This window comes from Manis javanica, chromosome 3, assembly GCF_040802235.1.
Source record: "Manis javanica isolate MJ-LG chromosome 3, MJ_LKY, whole genome shotgun sequence".
In the NCBI taxonomy this organism is placed as follows: Eukaryota; Metazoa; Chordata; class Mammalia; order Pholidota; family Manidae; genus Manis; species Manis javanica.
The window spans coordinates 207,101,057-207,120,826 of NC_133158.1; the positions used below are offsets into that span (position 1 = coordinate 207,101,057).

Below are 19,770 nucleotides of genomic sequence, written 5' to 3' on the forward strand. Positions count from 1 at the left end.
GTACACAAAATGTGAACTCTCTCATTAGTAGTATTTATATTGACTACATGTTGAAATCATAGTAAGATACTGGGTTAAGGAAAATATTTAAAATTAACTCGATCTGTTTCTTTTAATTTGTTTCTTTTTTTTATGTGACTACTAGAAAATTTAAAATTACATATATAGTTCACATTGTATTTCCACTGGACAGGGCATATCTGGCTGTTAAAATTTCTTTACCAAGTGCTTGCTCAGCTGGCCCTACTTATGCAACTGGAAGGCATCCATTCATTCATTCATTCATTGTTCATAAAATGGATATGCCCAGAGCTTTGTGAGCGGGCACATGCTCAGCAGTCAGGATACAGAGATGAACGATGCAGGCCCTCCCCTCACACAGCACTCAGGCTTGGGAAGAGGAGGGGATGTAAACTGATGGCTGGAGTCCAGATGTGTGCAGGGGACCCCAACACAGAGTGCAGCACCTGCCTCTGCCCGAACATCCACCCTGGTGGTAAGAGCAGGTATCAGAGAATCACAGGAGGCTACAGCCAGACAGAATGTCCGATGTGAGTCCAGTGACGAGTCTGAGGCCCAAAAGGTCGTTCAGGGTCACCAAGCAAGTAGGTAGCTTGGCCGGGACTGGGCCTCTGATTGCCCTTACACTACCCTCCCTGCGGTGGGGCTTCACTTGGTCCACCAGCCAGAGCCAGGACTGAGGATGACGCTGTCTGCTCTGTGGCTTGACAGTGAATGTGGACTTTTCCCTTTCTGCATACTCAAGCTGAGCTGCCTTGCATGGCAGAAGGTAATAAATCATCCAATGGGCCTTTCAAGGACAACATCAAAAAAGCCAAATGTGTCTTTCTCTCAGAGTTCTGCAGGCCCTTGGAAACACTGGCTGCTCTGGCAGTGAAATAATTAGGTCACACAGCACACACCCATGATAAACGGAAAGTTCATGTCACCAGTGATTGTTTATTCTCAGAATGAGTGGTCGCTGTGCTGTAGGCCTTGGGAGAGCACACGCCAGCACATCAGCAGATCTATAAACCAGACTGGGAATATTCGAGACAGAAGGGAACCCTGAAGAGCCACCCAGCACCAGGGCAGGAGGATTATCATGTGGCATAAATTGGGTTGCCAGGTGGCACGATGTGGCACTGAGGTCCATCCCTGGACCCTTCAATACACACACAGGAAGTTTGCTGGAACTGGAGAATGGAGGGAGGGGTATCTTCTGAGTGTGAACAGGACTGGGCCAAGGTGGGAATGAAAGGAGAAGCCCCACTCAGTCAGGTGAGAAGACATGGGGTTCAGTCTTTCCTGCCACTATCGGGGGACCTCAGGCTTGTTCCCGAGCCTCCAATCCCCCGTCTGTTGCCCTAGATCACCTGAGCTCCTCTCCTGCAGTGCCATCTATAATGCCAGGACTCTCTCTCCAGCTCCCTGGGCCATCATTTCCTCTGGCCTGTGACCCATGACCTCAGCACATTCCTGCTGCTGGGGCGCGGGCCTTCTGTCTGACAGGAAGGAGACAGGATGCCCCACTCCTCACCTGCAGCCACCCTGCTGCCTCTCTACGCCTCCCAACCACGTGCCCCGTCTGCTCAGTGCTGGGAAGCTCCCAGGCCGTGACTGATTCCCTCGTTCAGCCCACAGTTCTCTGGGGGAGGGCTGGGAACTAACTGGGCTGCAGGGGCTGCTGGGGGGGAAAAGAAGCTCCTCCGGCTGAAGGGCCAGGACTTGCCAGGTCATTGGTCTTCACAGGGCTCGTCGGGAGGAAGGGCTATCTATTGTGTTGTCATGGCATGTTTACCACATGCTCTCAACAGGGCAACCTGCTTAGAAGCCTCCTATACTTTAGTTCTTTGCTCAAATGAAAGATTTGTTCAGGACACTTAATAAAAACCAGGCCCTTCTTGTTAGCATCTCATGACATCCGGAGGGGGCATCCTGTTCGCAATCGCTGGTAGCAGGGAGGGAATTGCTGCGGTGCTGCACCAGAGCGGAAAAGCGAGAAGACGTTGGAATTCTCTTGTGCCTGGGGTGGTCCACAGCCTGACGAATTCTCAGACTCTCTCGGGAAGGGGTGCCTGTGAGTTCCAGCTTTCTCAGGGGGCCAGTGGGGAGCAGGGAGTCAGGGGTTGAGAGACTGCATTAGAGCATTCATGGCTGCTAATATGTTGTCTCATCTTGGTCACTGACTCCCTTCTCTGGGCCTCAGTTTCCAAATCTGTAAAACGGGGACTCAAATGTTCCCTAAGGCCCTCCAGCTCTGACTGCCTGCTGAGAGGCCAGAGCAGCAGCTGCCGGACGCAGGAGGCAAAGCAAGAAGAGCCTGGGAGGCACAAGCCCGGGCTGGGCTCCCCATGCCATGCTGTCCCTGAAAAGGCCACAGAATGCCCTCCCATTCCTTACCTTGCCCCAGCCTGGAGCCAGCGATGGCCTCTTTGGCACTCCCAAACCCCAGCTCTCTGCAGACCACGCTGGCAGACACCAGGTCCCACTTGTCATCACAGATGGTCCCCCATTCGCCATTCTTGAGCACCTCCACACGGCCCTCTCCGATGTTGGCGCCGCCTCTCAACCGCACCAGGGGTTGCTGCAGAGACACGTGGTGCTGCTGAGTACAGACGCTGACGCACGTTCGGCAGGCAGTCACTGCCCACTCCCTTCCTCTCTTGGCCGCCCCCTCCACTCCAGGGGCCCAGGCTGGGAACTGGAACCGTGCTTGACCTGACTGAGCGCTGTGTGCCTGTCAGCTCTACTGCAAGCTCTGTTTGCTGTCCTCTTGTGGAGCTTTTGTCCTGGACCCCTGGGAGGCCCCTGGGGAGCCTCATTAGCTTCTCACCCCAACTCATGCTTGGCTCAAGGACCTTACCATCAGCACTTCCTTCCATCCCTTCACTCCAGAACCTCAAGCTTTAGAGCTGCAGAAAGAAGCTCCTGCCCCCAAGTCTGCAGATTCCAGATGGATCATGATTCTATCTTGCTATAGCTGAGCCCTGAGGGAGACTCTAGGGCGCTATACAGATGTACTGCAAAGATCCTGCTCTGCATGCAGCTGAGAGACAGGAGGGGCAGGCAGGGGCCCTAACCTGGAAGGCTGTGAATTAACAAGGGGATGAAGCCTCACACTGGTTAAGACTGACATCTGTCCTGGAGTTGGGCTGGTACCCAGCCACCACTCCTGCCACCCCAGATTCTACTCCAAGTCCAAATAAGTACAACTCTTCATAAGGTGCAGTCCCACCAGCTATGCAGAGAGGGTGGGTGGTTTACAGTGTGTGTACTCCTAATTGTTCAATGACAGCCTGGGAGCCTTAATCACCTTACAGGGTTTATTTGATTGCACAGGTGAAAGACCCACTCACCACCAGGATCTTGACCCTACTGGATCACATTTTATAAGACGGGCGCTGGGTCACTTGACTCCATCTACCCACATACTCTGGTTTGCATCAGTTACTGGGCATGCAGAGAGAGAGAGAGAGAGAGAGAGAGAGAGAGAGAGAGAGAGAGAGTGTGTGTGTGTGTGTGTGTGTGTGTGTATATCTGCATTGGGGTGGGGGACTCAGAGGGCTTCAAGGCTCTCAGTTACTTCGACAATCATTTGAATCAGCACAGAGGGAGTAAGGGGTGACTGTAGCCGTTCTACGTATGTTGGATCTGACCTGAGCCATTGCTCTACTCTGGCCTAGACAGTCCTCAGCTCACAGCTCCCTTCACGCCACATTGATGCGCCAGCCAGGGAGGCCTGGTTGGAGGTGATGCATTTCAGGCTCTCATGTGCACCAGCAGCCCACAGGGCCAAGGTGCCAAATGAGAACCTGTGTCTCCAACCTCCGGCTGAAGTTCCCGCTCAGCCACATCTGTGTCTCCCCCCAGCTGCGCCTTGTGGCTGCTGAGGCAGGGTGGGGCACTGAGCCAACACCTGACTTACAGACCACAGGGACTTCTCTGACCTGGGCAGCCCGGGGGAGAAGAAAAGAGGGATGGGGTGGGTGTAAAATGCCCATTACCTTCAGCTCCTCTATTCTAGCCTTAGATAACAAAATAAACAAACTGCTGGCCCCAGCCCCTGTTTGCTGTGAAAATTCAGCCTCTCCCTTCCCCCATTTCCCTTCCCAAGCTGTCCAGCTGCATGCCAGGGCCCCTTCCCACGGAGTGGACCATCTGCAGACTAAACCGAGTGGAGGCAGAGCACCAAAGAGCCTCGCCCCAGCTGGCAGTGGCCACGCAATCAGCCAGCCAGGGAGAGAAGGAAGAAACCAAAGGAAAATGTGATGTAAGGTTTGCTGCTCTCTCCCCCTCTCTCTCTTTTTTAAGTTAATTTGGTTTGAACTTGATTCCTTTGCTTTAAACTACACAGTAAGAGGAATTCCAAAACAGTAGGACTTGGTATTCTGGATGACACATGAGGAGAGCTCCGAGGCTCAGGCTGTGGTTATAGAGAGGATGTGGCTGTCCAATCACATGCAGGGGACAAGTGAGGGTCTAGAGGGGTGGCAGGGCCTGGCACTGTGCTGGTGGGTCTGTGTCACCGGGCTGCACACATGTGACATCTGGCCGGGTCTGTACACTGTGGAGGTCCCTGTGGGAACTGGGGCAGGGCCAGCTGTCTGCCAGGAGTGCCAGGAGGGCTCACCAAGTAGTCCCACACTCTGCTTGATGATGGGCTCACAGCACTCACTTCACTCCTTTTAAGGCTTTTTCTTACCCCCAGCTTGGTAGTGGGCGGGGGCTGGGGGGAGCACCCAGTGTGGTTTATCTGGCCCCTGTCCTGGTTTCCTTTTCCCATTGGATGAGTGTCATCCCCCCTTTCTAAGAGCAGGTCTTTAGATGTTGATGGGGGAGGGAGACTGGAAAGGGCAGAGGGGAAAGCTGGGCGGGGCTGGGGGAGGGGAGGACACCAGAATGAGCTGCCCTGGTTTGGGGCCGGGCAATCAACCTGTCCCGCTGCCTGGATCCGGCTGCTGCGCCACCTGCCTCCATCCCAGCCTTTCTCCCACCTCTTGCTCCTGAGGTGCTCAGAGCTGCCTTGGAACTCTCTTGCCCAGGTGACTGATCACTAAGCCCTGAGGGTTCATCTGGCACAGGGAATCGTCCTCAGTAAATGACCAACCACCTGTCCTACTCCTGCCGCGCTTCCTCCCACACGCTATTCCCACCCACCAATTTCCAGAACATGCAAATCACAGAGACCCCCTAATGGATATATGAGAAAAGGAGGGAAGGACAAAGAAGCCTTTTAAAGTTTTTTGAGGAAAGATAGAATGGTGCACTTTCTCTCTTCCAGAGGCCACGTCAAGTCTGCCGTGGCTGACTTGTCCTAAGAGACCCGCCGGTTGAGATAGGGGCGTTAGTCTTTGTGAGCAGATGTGCACTGGCATCTCTTGAATACACCGCCAAGCACTCACAGGCACACACAGGTGCCACTGACTCACCTACGTATAACGTGACTCACTGGTGCAGATGACATAGACAAGGTAATGGCAGGTTTTCATTTTCTATCTTGGTGAAAGCTTTTTAAAATTTTTATCCTTTCTGTTGCAGAATAAGCCAAACCATGTCTGGAAACATTTGGAGCTGATTTCACATTCATTGAAAAGTACATCATGTTTCCCACAATTCTGGGATGCTCTCCTCCCCTGGGAACTGTCAGAGCACAGGGTGCCACCGGCCACCACTGGGTCAGCAGACAGCACGAGGAGCCTGTGGCAGCCACTGGTGGCGCACTCACCACTGCCTGGCATTGGTCCTTGAGGCATCTGTCCGCTCGGAGTAAAGTAGCAATGGTGGAGGGGACAGGCCAGGGGCTGGTGATTTGGGGTAGGGGCCAGCTGCTTGTCATACTACAGAGGCAGCATACCCAGGTGAGGCTGGCCCTGACGGGTGTCCCTCCATCATCTTGCTCTCCAGGAAAGTCTGAGCCAGGCCAGCTGTCCTCACTGTCCCCTGGGGGTTCCTGGGGGCTCTCCTAACCACCACCTGGCCAGGCGACAAGAGGCCACCACACCTTTTGCCCCATCCTTACCTCTGGCTTGTAGGCTTTCCGGAATCTTGAGGGTCCATCAGGGCTGAAGACAGGGCCAGGCACACAACTCACCACAGCCGGCAGCCCATTCTCACAGGTGACATTCTTCATGGGGTCCAGGGACACCTGAGTGCCCAGCTTGCAGCTGGAGATGTGGGCCTCTGTGCCTGTGCAGTCCATGGAGAACGGCCAATAGCGCTGCTTCTTCCGGGCAGCGAACATCCTGCCGAGGTGAGGGGGCAGGTGACTGGGACACCATGGCACCCTGCCTTGTTCCTTCCACAACTAGGCACGGGCACTAGGCCAGCCGCTGGGCTGGCTGCTGAGGATCTGGTGGTGGGATAGATGGACACGGTCCCTCTCCTGGAGCTGAGCTCTGCTTCACGGTCAGGTTCTGCACACATGTGCACATGCAGGCACTGACTTTCTTGGCTTCAAGGGAGACAAGGGTTTGAACAGAGCCTTGACCAATGTGGGATTTGAAAAGCAAGAGGGCAGGGAAGCCACGCTGTCCTCTCATGCAGTCCCAGCTCTGTGGGGTCCGTGTGCTTATCCCTGCCTGGCAGAACCCAGGGGGATGCCAGAGAGAGCCCACAGCATGACGGCCAGCTGCCCCTGGAGGCGAAGCACAGACCTGTCCCTGCTGGTCTAGCAGGACTGGAAGTTTGTGCTTCGTCTGAGAGTGAATGGGACGTGAACACAGAGGCAGGAACACCCTTTAGATACTGCCAGTCTTTTCTTAACCACCAATTGGTTATAATAACAACTGGTTATAACCTGTGGGAGCAGTGACACAGAATCTTTGAGAAAAAGACCGTCCTGGGAAATTCAGGCTGTGTGCTCAACAACTACAGCCCAGAGCAGGGAACTGCATGGGACTGCTGACAAGTCCGAGGAGCCCGCCCTCCCCACTTATTGGACGGCACCTGCCCTGGGGAACACAACCTCTAGCTTGTTCCCCTTGACACTGACCTCAGACTGGAGAACACCCTTGGGGGCACAGCTTGCTCCCCATGACCCCCCACATCAGGCGACAGAAAGCCCTCCGGGGATATCAGCTACACAGGATTGGTCAGATCTCACTGGCTTGGAAAATCCTCTTGTTTCCATCTCTCAATAAACACTGCCCTGTCCCAGGAGCAGACGTACTGAGCTCTTAATATCGAGTGAGCCCTGCAGCAGACACAGAGCGGCTCCTGCCTCCCCCAGGCAGCCCTGCCTCAGCTCATAGGAATGCCCGGTGACACTCTGCAGGCCAGCGGCCCACCCCCGCCCCCAGGATCCAGTCCCCTGCCAGACAGGCCCTAGGGGGTGCGGCTGTGAGGTGCAGGGGAGGATGGGTGGACAGCCCACTCTTGGCCTGGTGACTGGACGGTGAGTTGAGCTGAGAGACAGCCCTTGGCCAAGTGGGAAGCCTGTGTGAGAAGGGTGTCCAGGCCTATGGCTAGGCAGCAGTGAGAACCCTGAGCTGGACTGATTCAACTCAAAAGGAGAAGTCCCTCCTTCTAGGCTCTCCCTAGATTTTTTAGGGACTCCACCAGCTACTGAGGATGTCTATTCTAATTACACATTCCAGAGCTGGGAAGTAACCACAGAACGGGCTCAGGGACGTACTGGGCCTGCTGTGAGTTGATCTGAGCTGAAACCCCACTGCCTGCCTGACCTGCATACACCCCCTGTTCTGACTGGAGGGCACAGTGACGTTTGCGTCTCCTGAAGGTGTCAGCTTGGAGCCTGTGTCCAGTACTGCCCGAAAGTTCTGGTTATTTCCTTCCCTCCATGCACAGTTATCTGGTAAAAGATCACAGGCCCCTTTGAGGATGGCTGCAAGAATGATGGACTGTAAAGTTTTGGCTGTGTACCTGGGTCCTTCCTCAAAGAGATCCAGCCTCCCCTTCATCTAAGGGGTTCTGGGTCTGTAAATTGGCTCAAGTCTGGGAATCGAATGAGGGTCACGGCTCTCTGATTTTGTAATTCAAGTTGGACTTTTGATTTCTTGACCTAGAACCTTTCTCCTTACGCAGACCAAGGAAGAATGTAGCAGGCTTCTGTCCCTCTGACTTCTAGGAGCCCTGTGGTGAGCTCAATGCCCGAGGTGTTCAGGAATGACTGTTCTGACGGGAGCTTTGCTCTGCCACGCCCACCTTGTCTCTGGCAGTTGAGGCCTGTCACTGGGCCCCTCCACTCTGGGATCCAGTTACAGCCACTGCATTTAGTTTCCTAGCCTGCAACAGGTCCCACCAGGAGGTCTGGCCTACAGACAGAAGCTGTGAGGGAGCTCTTAAGGATGCCAGCGCTCCCCTCAGCAAATTTCTCCCTCACAGCAGTGGTCAAAGTGTGTTCACCCAGGGTGGGTGAGTAGGTCCTCAATGACAAGTCCCCTCCAGCATTCCCATCTCCCTGTTAGGCAGAAGGATACATATGAGCAGGGTGGAGAGAGAATAAGGCCGGTAAAGCCCACTTAAAGGGGCTCACAGACTTAGGCAGATGAAACTAGGGACCCAGAAAAAACTGTTAATGAGTTAATCACCTGAAGCTCTGAGGGCCAGGAGTAACTTGGAACATCCAGATGTTCCACAGATAAAGAAAAGTATCCGAGCACATAGCCCATGTCGTTGTAGATCATGCCATTCATTGTAAGATTTACGTTGGCCTGCCAAAAGGCCCAGCATATTCTTTAACTTAACCTATATGCTGTTTTTTCCTCTTCCTCCTCCAGCTCCCAATCAAATAATTTGCCACCTGGGCAGGAGACGAGCAGCATGATTAATTTTCCAAACAAGCCCAGGTATAAACAGCATAGTAAAAACAGGGAAGATTCCATCCTAAAGCTAAGATTGCATTTTAAAAGTCAGATAGTTAAGAAGTAAGATTCTTAACATATTCTTTAGCAAACAGACAGTAATTCAGCCCACCTTGGGGGCAGGGCAGGCAGTCTTGATATGTTCCCAGATGGAAGCTGCTGTCCTGAGGACGAACCAGATCAGAAAATTTCTTGGGTTGAGATAATTTTGCAGAATTACCTGGAGGACTGATAATAGAAGAGACACAACGTCTCTCATCAAAGATACGCATCTTGAGACCACTTACAAGTCCACATTCCTAGTCCTTTGTCACATTCCTGAAAAATCCTTAAAAGGCAGAACCCCCAATTTTTCAGTGTGAGAACACCCATGCTTTTGCTATAAGGGGGTAACCTTAAACTTTTTCTCAACCTTTCAGGGTGCGCCTCCTCTCTGAGGACACCCACACTTTCTCTCTCTTTAAGTGCATACCTTTAAATAAAACTTTTACTCTGCCTCCCTACTGTGTCTCTGCCCTTCAGTTTTGGTTGCGGTGGGGACGAGAACCAAGGAAAATAAACAATCTCCCCTGAACATCCTGAAGCCTTTGAATCCCTTCCTCTCCGTGGAAGCAGGGAGACCAGGTGTTCCACGTCACTCAGCGTGGGCCACCTTTTGGTCCATGTTTCAGCCAACCAACCAACTGGCAGAGCTCTTCCTAAGTCCCAAGATGCAACATTAGATGCCAAACTCCACTTAGTGAGCTTGAATAAAAAAGTCGGTACCAATATTGGGATTCTGCTTTAAGAAAAAAATGACTACAAAATGCTCCTGGCCCAGGGGAGGGGGCCCAAAACTTCAGTGTCAATAACTTCAAGGCACACACATGGGCTTGCCCTGCCCCACACCCCACAACGCATTAATCAGCTCACAGCAAAGCGGGGCGTCCCTGCCTCCACTCTTGGGTGAGTGTGGGTGCAGTGGCCTCTAGGGGACAGGCAGAAACCCCCTGGGCTCCTCTGACTTGCAGGGGCTGTAATGCGGAGCTGCAGAGCTGCGGTCCTGTCCTTGGAGGTATCTCAGGCCTGCGTGGCCACCAGAGGTTGGCAGAGGGAGCCAGGGTGGGGAGGCCTCGGGTGCCTCCCAGGTGAATTTCCGAGGCTGCAAAGCTGCTTCGGCGTCTGGTGGATGCTTGGAGATTACTAACCCCACCCCAGAGAGAATTACTTTGAGAACAGTTTCCTTCCTAGAGTGAAGGGCCTCCCTGGGAGGCCGCTTCCCTTGCCTCGTGGGTATGATGTCAGCAACAGCAGGGACAGGCTTAGGCAGGGTGAGAGGGAGAAGGGAAGGTGCTCCTGGAGGCCTCCCGATCCAGGGACCACGCAGGGTGTGGCCCTCGTTTGGCTCCAAGCCCTCTGGGGCCTTCAACCACTGACGCGGGCTCACAGACACCCTGTCCCCAGGCCAGCCCAGCCCCAGCTCCAGACTTAACAGCAGGCCCTGCAATAGGGCCTGTGATGTTAGCCTCCAGGGCGGGCAGAGCTGGAGCAGGTCTGAAGGGCAGGAGGCAGTGGGGAGAGCTCTCCCTGGGGCAGACCTGGGCACACCTACGGGTACTGGCAGGAGCGGGCTATGACCCCTGAGTCCACTACCCTCAGGCCTAGGTCTCCCCCACGCAGACTGAAAGCTTAGGAGGGTGATCGCTGAGGCCACCCACGGCCTGGGAGTCCCCGTGCAGGCACAGAAGCTCTGCCCAGAGCGTCTCTCCCTTTTGGGGCCCAGCTCTCAGCTGAACCCAGAGACTCGTAAAAACTCAGAGACAAGCCGAGAAGGTTCCATACTTGCCCTCCAGCCCCTTCAAACCATCGCCAGCAAGGAGGAGCCAGTTTCCAGAGGCGTCTGCTCATAATCTCCCATGTCAGCTGAGAACACCACCTACCACCACCAGCTTCAACGTCCCCACACTTCAAAGCATTTTCCTGCCCCCATCTGAAAACTCAAAGCCACAGTCACAGCAGTGGGAGGGCAGGGGGCAGGCTTCAAGCCCAGAACCAAGGAGGGTCTGGGGCCCAGCTGCCCAAATGTCTGAGATCTCACCTCAAAAGTAGGAGAAGGACTCTGGGTGTCTGTAGCTGGGAAGATGGCTTTCAAATGCCATCTGAGCATGTCACATGCTACCTGGCCTCAGGTACCCCATCCTGTGCTGCACAGGATGGGTGGCAGCCTTCTCATCCCAGGACTGTGCTCACACCTGCCCCAGGTCAGACTGGGGGCTCTGGTGGGGCCAGCCAGGTAGGCAGCCTGTCCAGGGAGGGGATGTGCTCTCCTTGGCTCTGGCTGCCTGGGCGAGTGTCTCCAGGGCAGGAGCTGGCCAGCTGGCAGGGGTTCTCCAAAGTATTCACAAGACAGAGACAGCCCTGCATGCCCCACCTGGGCCTGTGCAAACAGGAAGGTCTGGGCCATGTCTCGGGGGCCAGAGTGGGGAACACCACTCCGATCCCCCCCAGGGTGGCGTCAGCCCACCCCTGGGCAGCTCTGCTGCCAGCACTCACCCGGGGTGGATGGGGCTCTGAGCAAAGGTGGCCAGGCCATGCCCAGGGAGGGACGCAGCCTGCCCTGGGCCGGCATCTGCAGGCGGGGCTGCAGCCAGAAGCCCTGTCTCCTGACTTTGAAGCCACCTCTCTCCCCGGCTTACCCTGTAGCTGGAGACTCGCTGGATCCTAATCTGCCACTTTCTCGTCCTCACACTGCCCTCTGACTTCATTTCCTCAACTCTGAAATAGACCCCTACTTCCCAGCATGTGAGGAGTCGATGACTAAGAACAGAGACTGGCACATTATAACCAGAGGGTTTTTACCATCACTAAGACCCCACTCCCACCCAACGGACCCTCATGACCAGAGCGTCAGGGGGCCAAGATCTCTTCACTAGACACCTTTTGGGGAAAATTATTCTCTTGTTATTATCTACTCCTGTCCTCCTGGGAGACACTTTGGAAGCCATAACAGCATTATAAGGGTTCACAGGGGCTGCTGGAACTGACTTGCATTGATCAGTTTCTCAATTTCCTAACAGTTGCTGCAGGTCCCTGGTTTCTCACAACACCCATTTGCTGAGGAGAAGTCTCCTTAGGCTGGTGTTACCCTTGCCCGGCCCGGTGTGTCCTTGTTCAGCCCACAGGTCCCCGAGCTGGCTGTCGGCTGGGAGGGGTGGGCTTCCGGGGGCCGGCAGCTGCGCCTCACTGCGGCCACTGCCTTCCCTCACTCCACCCTGACCCTCCCTTGGGGTCTGTCTGCCCCAGGAGCCCAAGGCCCTCAGCGGTAAGGCCTGTTGGTGATGGCTAACTTGCTGACGGGACACGGCCACACCTGGCAGCAGGTGGGCCTTGCCTCTGCCCAGGGGGCCTCCCACCAACCCTTTAATGAGGCAGGCAAGGGCCCAGGAGGCCGCACGCCGCGTGCAGCTCGCTTACTTGTACACTTTGGTGTTATACGTCTTCTCCCCAGGGAAGCCGAACATGCCACAGACCACGCGGGAGTTCTTGGCTGTCCAGTGCTTGTCACAGATCTGCTTCCAGGTCTTGCCGTCCTTCACCTCCACGTAGCCCTCCGTCACGGGGGCGCGCTTGCGGTAGGCAGAGAGGATGGCTCGGACCCGGATGTCCTCCACCTGGATGTTCAGGTTCTGGGAAGGACGACGCAGGGAAGAACAGGGGTTACTTTCTGGTCTGGCCACGGAGAGGTGACTGAAGACCAGACACTGCCAGCCTGCAGAGGCCAAGGAGCCAAAGGAGACGTGGGGGACCCCAGCAGCTCCTCCCACGTCCTGCAAAAGGCCAGAAGAGCAGAAGTCAGCATCCTCCTCCTGCAGGAGCTCGAAATAAGAGCAGAAGAATGAATCTTTTTTAAAAATTTAATGTCCTTTACTAAAAATAACTTGGATTTTGCATTTTATTCCAAAGCATGCGTGCGTGTGTGTGTGTGTGTGTGTGTGCATTCCCACTAATCTTTCAGTAAAACTGAAGTTTCAGGCAAATGAACCTCAGATATCCAGCTTATACACTAAAGATCTCACACCCTGAGTGAGAAAATCTCAGGAAAGGAGGGGTGGGGTTGGAGAGGAGAAGCGAGGGGAGGAGGTGTGTGCGGGGAGCCAGGGCTGCCTAGTGGGGAGGGAGGGAGGGAGGGATGGACACAATCCTTTGGCTGTGGCAGGGAAAGATTCCGAATGCCCCATCCACGTGTCTTGGTGCCACAGGTCCTGTGACCTGAACGGAGGCTGTAAAGGATCTAGGGTCCAAGTAGGCAGACATAATCCTGCCCCCGGCAGCTTTTCTTTGGCAGATTCTGAATTGATGCTCTTGTAAAGCCCCCTCCACACTGTCCCCCCATCTTTCTGTGGGACTGAGGGAGAGGTAGGACCCCAACAGGAGGAAGGGGCTGGGGGAGTGGGCTTTGCTCCCCAATTCCCTGACACCAAGTGGCCATGGCCCTGCCCCATGCCTACACCCCAGTCCCAGGGACTTGGTAGGAGGACAGGGGGCCTCAAGAGGCCAAGCCAGATGAGAGGACTGGGGCGCTAGCCCAGAGTGATAGTAATACCTTTGTGATTTTCCGAGGCTCACCCACGCTGCCTCCAGCACTGAGGGAGCCCCTCCTGAATCTCTCACTTGTAGCCCCTCCTCTTTCCGCCCCTGCCCTGTGGGGTCACCACCAGCTCCTGCAAGGCTCCCTGGGCCCCTGCCCCCATCTCCCTCTCCATCCACCCGCTACAGGACAGTCATCAGAGAGCTCTTTCTAAAGCACAGAGTAATCTTGTCCCTTGACTGACTACTTTTACCTGTGTAGTAATGCCCAAATTACTTAGCAAGGGGCCCCACAGCCCATCATGACTGCTTCCACCTCTGCTCTGGCCCTCTCACTGACCTGGCCCCAAATCTATGCTCAGGTAACTGTAATATAATGTAACAGCTACCATGCAAGTCTGGCAATAAGTGTTTTCTGTACATTTTCTCACTTAATTCTCAAACAATAGAATGAGAAGTGCCTAGCTCTTGTCACCCCTGTTTTCCAGTTGAGGAAATTGGTTTACTCCAATTATTTCCCCAGGAAGATGGAATGCAGTGTGAGTAGCTCTCTGAGCTGGGGTAGGGATGGGGAGCTGGCTGGGCAAGGGTGCTGGCAGGGAGAAACATGGCGACCAGAGTTCCCGAGCCCCTGTCCAGCCAGGATGCAAATGAGCCATGGGGTTGAACAGGACCATTATTTGGGTGCCCAGGGATCCATGTCTCCTCACCACTGGCTTCTGGGTGTAAAGCCAGGCTCAGCTTCCCCAGCCCTGCAAGGCAGTGGAAAGTGGGGCTGAGTGAGGGCATCTGGCCCTGGCTGGCTGCTTTCCATGCAGAGGAAGGAAAGCTGCCAGGGGCAAGATTACGTTTGCCAGCTTGGATCCTGGATCCTTTACAGACACCATTCAGGCCACAGGACCTGTGCCACCAAGACACGTGGACAGGGACATGCCAAGAAAGGGGATAAGTCCTAAACTGCCTGTGGGTCAGCCCCCTCCCTCATCTTCCCACCTCAGGAGGCCAGACTGGCATCCCAGTAATGCGTAATGCCCAGAAGACAGTTACTGCTGTGGGATCAGCCCTGTGGCTTCTCAGTGCAGATAGGCTGGGACAACTTTACTAAATTCACAGGTCCTTCCCCACCCCCACTGCCACCACCTCCCCACCTGCCACGGGGCAGCAGTGCGGGCTTGCTAAGGGGACAGGCAAAATGTGGACGTCAGCACCCAGGCTGCCACAGGAGGAGGAAGGCCCGGCGGAGGGAGCACAGCAGACCCTGGACCCCTGTTTTCATGCAGGATGGCCTCCCCTCAGTGGAAGCATGACTGGTGGGGAGGCCAGGAGGGCTCAAGGAGGAGGGACAAGGGGCTTGGAGAAGGGAAAGCATAGAACCAGGTGTTACTGTCCTTGTTCTTTCACCAACTGTGTGCGTGTGTGTGCATGCATGTGTGCATGATGGTGTGTGTGTCTGTGTGTCTGTGCATCTAGATACGTGAGAGTGTGCCTTGCTGTGTGTGTCTGTGTGCCTGATGGTATGTACCAGGGTTGTGTGTGCAGCGTGTAGGCCTCTGCATGTGTGGAGTGTGTGTCTATTTGAGCACCTGTGTGGTGGAGGAAAGGACCAGAGAGCCCTGCTCCCTGCAGAGCCTCAGGGGAGCAGTCAGGATTGACTTTACATTCGTTGTTCCTCCTCTTCTCCCTCCGTGGAGCCAACTCCTTCCCATTCGTTCATTCAACAAAATAATCTCTCCCTTCCGTGGATCTCGCCAGGCTTCTGCCCTCGCCCCAAGCGCAGGCCCTGTTCCTTGTCTGAGTAAGAGTGATGGCGAGGGCCCTCATCTACCCAGCACCAACCAACTCATTGCACTCAGGCCTCGTGCACAGAACCCTAGGGCCATTCTCTTGCTCAATTCCCATTATGACCCACGAGAAGGCTCAGGGTGTATACATCCTTATTATAGGAGGGAAATGAGAAAACAGCAAGGTTTTGAACTCCAGGTTCACGCAGCCAATAAGTAGATAAACAAGGGTCAAAAACCGAGTTCCAACTCCCAGTCCACGCTCCAGGCTCACAACCACAGGTCTAGGGGATCCTTGCCCTCTGGCCCACACCCTCTCCACTGCCTGGTATGAAGTTGGTCCACTTGGGGCAGGGCCTGGGGCTCAGCCTTCTGGGTGGTCCCCTCAGGGGCTGCACATCTGAAGTCCACCCTGCACGCCACCCGGAGGAGACGTGAGTTAGGCCAGGGCGGACGTGAGGGAGGGCTGCCTCGCAGCTGCTCCAGTTCTCAGGCGGAGGGCTGGCGGGGAAACCCTCTGTGGTGTACATTCAGGGCTCACTGCTAGTTAACGAGCTTACACAGGCTGCTCAGAGACCTCTGTGTAGGAAAACACACATATAAACACATAACTTCCCTCCTTACTTCACTGCTGTGGAATTCCTTTCAAAACCACAAATGTTAGATTTTTTTTTTTCCCAGAAGTTCAACTCCAAAAGAGAAGATTTGAGACTCTAAAACATACATACATAATTTTCTTTCCTAGCAAAGGGCTCTCTAGACTTTCTAGTTTTCATTAAGCCCAGTAAGTAGCCCAGAAGCTGGTAATGCATCTGGCACGTTTTAAAAGTCAAATTAAAGTCTGAATTCTGTTACTCTTGCCAGAGATAATAGTTCACCGGGCTCTCCAAAAGGCTTCCCTGTGAAGAACTCCCAGAACCTTCTGGACTTCTCATCCCCAGGGAGGGCCTGAGCCCTGGGAGTAATCGCCACCTCCGAAAGGGGAAGTCAAGGTGCAGCGAGGCCGGGGCCTGCCCCGTTCAGCACGGGGGCCGGTGAGAAGGGAGCCGGAGGAGAAGGGGCACTCGGTGTGACTCCCAGCTTGAGCCCCAGGGACAGTTCCCTGCTGCAGCATCTGTGAATGACTTGCAAATTCCAGTGTGACAGTCTGGGGCTGTGGCCAATGAGGAAAAATCACCAATTTTGAAAGTCCAGTTGGAGATTGCATCAGGGAAAGACACAGGGGCAGGCAAGGCAAGGAAGCAAGCAAGCCTCCAAAAGAGCACCTCACAACCTGTCTGAAAGCTCAGCCTGGGTGCAGAGCGGCCCACCCGAGGGGGCGTGTTTGCAAGGGCCAGCTCTCACCCCATCATCCCCCCTCCCTCCACTCTAGAAGCCATCATTTAATGTTCCCCTGGGCCTGCCCACTGGAGAAGTCAGCTCAGGAGTGTCATGGGGTAGGATGTCCCCACGATGGGGAAACATCCCAGAATGCCATCAGCCCAACCAGAAAGCACACCTGGGTCATTCTGCCCAACCTCTGCTCGCTTAGCAAGCCCCTTCCCTCTCCTGCTGTTACCAAAGCCCTCAGCTTTCATTATTTGGCCATTTCGAAAGAAGGGCCTTCCAGATAGAGGTCAGCATGGCACCTCGAACCACAACCCATGATACCCCGTCTTTCCTCCCTGCACAAAGCCAGTCTTCCACCCTTCCAGCGGGAAGGCTACACTCCTCCCCGCCTTTTGCACACCCTTCCTCACCTCTCACAGTCTGCCCAGCAATGCTGCCTCTATCCATCCAACACCTTCCCGGCTCCCACTTCTACTTTCCAATCAGGTAGTGAGCATGGTGGGTGTGAAAGGAGGGCATGTTGCACAGGGTCTGCATATCTCCCCAGTCTGGGCAATCACTGGCTGGGCCACCTTGACCACTGTGTATGCATGTGTCTTGCTCCAAACCTTCCTGTGGCTCCCCCAGGCTGTAGGCTCTTGTTCAAGAGCCTTGCAGATTGGATCCCTCACATCTCCCCTGCCTTCCAGTCATGAGCTTCTCCCACAGCCATGCTGACCTCAGTCTCCTAACCCCCTCATGGGACCTCCCTGCAATTGTCTCTTCTTCCTCTCTACTTCTCAAAATGCTACTGACTTCAGGGTCAACTTCATTAATTTGTTCAAAAAATGTTTATTGAGTGCTACCACATCCCAGGCACTGTACGAGGCCCTGGAACACAGGGGACAACCAGATAGGCAAGCCTCATGCAGTCACCAATGACAGGAGAGAAGATAAAGCACCACCTCCTCCAGGAAGCACCCCGTCCAGCCCCACCAGAGATTTGATTTCTCTTTCATTCCTCTAGCATTCTCTTTCTGAGCCACTCATTTAGTCCTGGACCTGGAGTGACTATCTTGTACTATTATTTCTCTCTCCATGTGTCTCATCAGATTGTGAATCTCTCAAGGGTAGAACTATGTCTTACTCATTTTTGCTTTACCATGACTCCTAGTGCTGGACATGACACATAGTGTCATTTTTGGAATAAACCAATAATTTTTAAAAATCCAATTACAGGAATTCGGCTAAGCTAGAAACATTGGGCTTCCAAGCCAAAAATTTAAGAAAGGCTCCCTTTATTCTTTGTTTAATGCAAAATAAACAACCAGACAGCACACTCGCCTCTCTAATTTATAACATAAGCACTACTTGTGTGACTTATGGATGGGCAAGGAAAATGTCTACACTGTATCCATGCCTTCTCTTGTCAGCTGAGCTATTTAATACCCTCCCTTTTCCCCTTGAAATCTGATGCTAAGAAATAGTTACTGAACTCACTTAAAAGCAGATCTGACCCTCAGCACACATTTAGATGGTTAGCTAAGTGGGTACTGTCTGTAAACAGCATGAGGCATGTTGCAGTAGACAAGTCTGGCTACACTGTAATTATCCCCTTTTGGTGAGAAAATCAGGAATTCACAGTGTAAGAAGCTGCCAGTGACATTCCCTGGCCAGTGACTTCCAACTGGGTCAGACGGAGGAAAGGGAAGAAGGGAGACAGTTCAGGGATTTCTGTTCCTCAGCTTGAGGTGATGGAGACCAGTTGCGTGGGGGTGGCCTGGAGAGCTGAGGTCATTCTGAGCTACCAGAGGAAAAAGTTGGCACTCTGTCTACGCCCTCCTCTTATAAATCAAGAGCCTTGCAAGACTGCTGGAAAATCGAAGGCTCTGTGTTTCATTTTCCAACCTGGGGTAGGTGACAGAGGCTGCTTCTCTGGAGAACAGGCAAGCTCTACTGTCTGCAGGAAGCTGGCGGGACACCTGTTTCAGCCATCAGTCCCTCTGACCCAGCAGGGGAGCTGGAGCCACAGACCAGGCAAGTCCTTGGCCAGACCAGGCCATCCACCCACTCCCGGGTGGGGTACCTGATGCTTCTTGTGGTAATCATCACCATGGTAACAAAGCAATGACTTGTGAAACTGTCCTTTACCACTACTAGACTGTAAGCTCCAGGATTATCCTCCACCAGACGCCTGCCCTCCCCTGCCCGATGTCCCTTCTATCAGCCCTGGCCTGTTATTCCTCATCACTCCCAGTGTGTGCACAGGGCTGCCCCCCAGGCCTCCCTTCCCTCAGGGAAGGACAGAATCCAAAGCTGGGGGTCAAAATAGGGACCAGCAAGATCCAACTGACTGGTGCTGGCTGGGAGGAGCTGTTAAGGGGACCATTCATTACTGCCTAGTGTCCCCTTCAGTGAGGGGAACCAGATCCTAAAGGGAGCTAGTTGCCAGGATGACCTCTTCCCCATCACCAACCAAACTAGGAATATTTGATCATTCCCATCCACAGACTCACAAAACTTCACCATCCTACAGCCTCAAAAAAAATCCCTCAATTTCTTTATTCCCAGTGTCTGGCAGAGTGCCTGGGGTGCAATTAAAATGAATGAATGAGCAGATACAGCCCCCAGCTGCCTTAGCAACAGACTTTATAGGATGGGGTCAGGGGGACTTCTTGGCATTGACGCCTCTGGCATGGCTACGGTGGGGCAGATGAACCAGTTGGGCCCATTGCAGAGCCAAACCGGACACCCCCAACCCAATCCAGTCATATCAGCAGACTGCCCTGCAGAGAGGATCCCCCAGCCAGTGCAGAGGGAGGCTTCCTTCCACCTACCGCTGCCATATAGCATCCCTGCCAATGATGTCTCCCCACTTATCTCTCCCTTTCCAAAGTGCCATGCAATTGACCATCCAGTCCACACTGTTCAAAGCCTGAGTACATACTGTCCATTCATTTATTTCATCTAAATGAGTTATCACAATGCTACCTATTCATCTATTTCATCTAACAAGTAAGTACAGTTGGCCTTTGAACAACACAGGTTTGAGCTGCACAGGACCACTATAAACATGGATTTTTTTCAATAAATATATGAGAAACATTTTTGGAGATTTGTGGCCATGAAAAAACATTTTCTTCTCTCTAGCTTATTTTGTTGTAAAAACACAACATATTATACATATGACAGACAAAACTTGTGTTCATTGACTGTTTATGTTATCAGTAAGCATAACGTAACATTTCAGTCAACAGCAGGCTATCAGTAGTAACGTCTGGGAGGGGAAA

General features: G+C 53.7%; 1 protein-coding gene across 2 annotated transcripts in view; it reads right to left on the reverse strand.

The window, feature by feature from the left end:
- Positions 1 to 19,770, reverse strand: part of LOXL2 (lysyl oxidase like 2) — an 84,570-nt gene that overhangs the window by 27,014 nt on the left and 37,786 nt on the right. For both annotated transcript variants that reach the window (XM_073232686.1, XM_073232685.1), the window contains 3 exons: positions 12,279 to 12,490; positions 6,023 to 6,245; positions 2,404 to 2,587 (listed from right to left, as the gene is read on the reverse strand). In XM_073232686.1, coding sequence (XP_073088787.1) covers positions 2,404 to 2,587; positions 6,023 to 6,245; positions 12,279 to 12,490 — 619 coding nt within the window. The remainder of the gene's footprint in view (positions 1 to 2,403; positions 2,588 to 6,022; positions 6,246 to 12,278; positions 12,491 to 19,770) is intronic.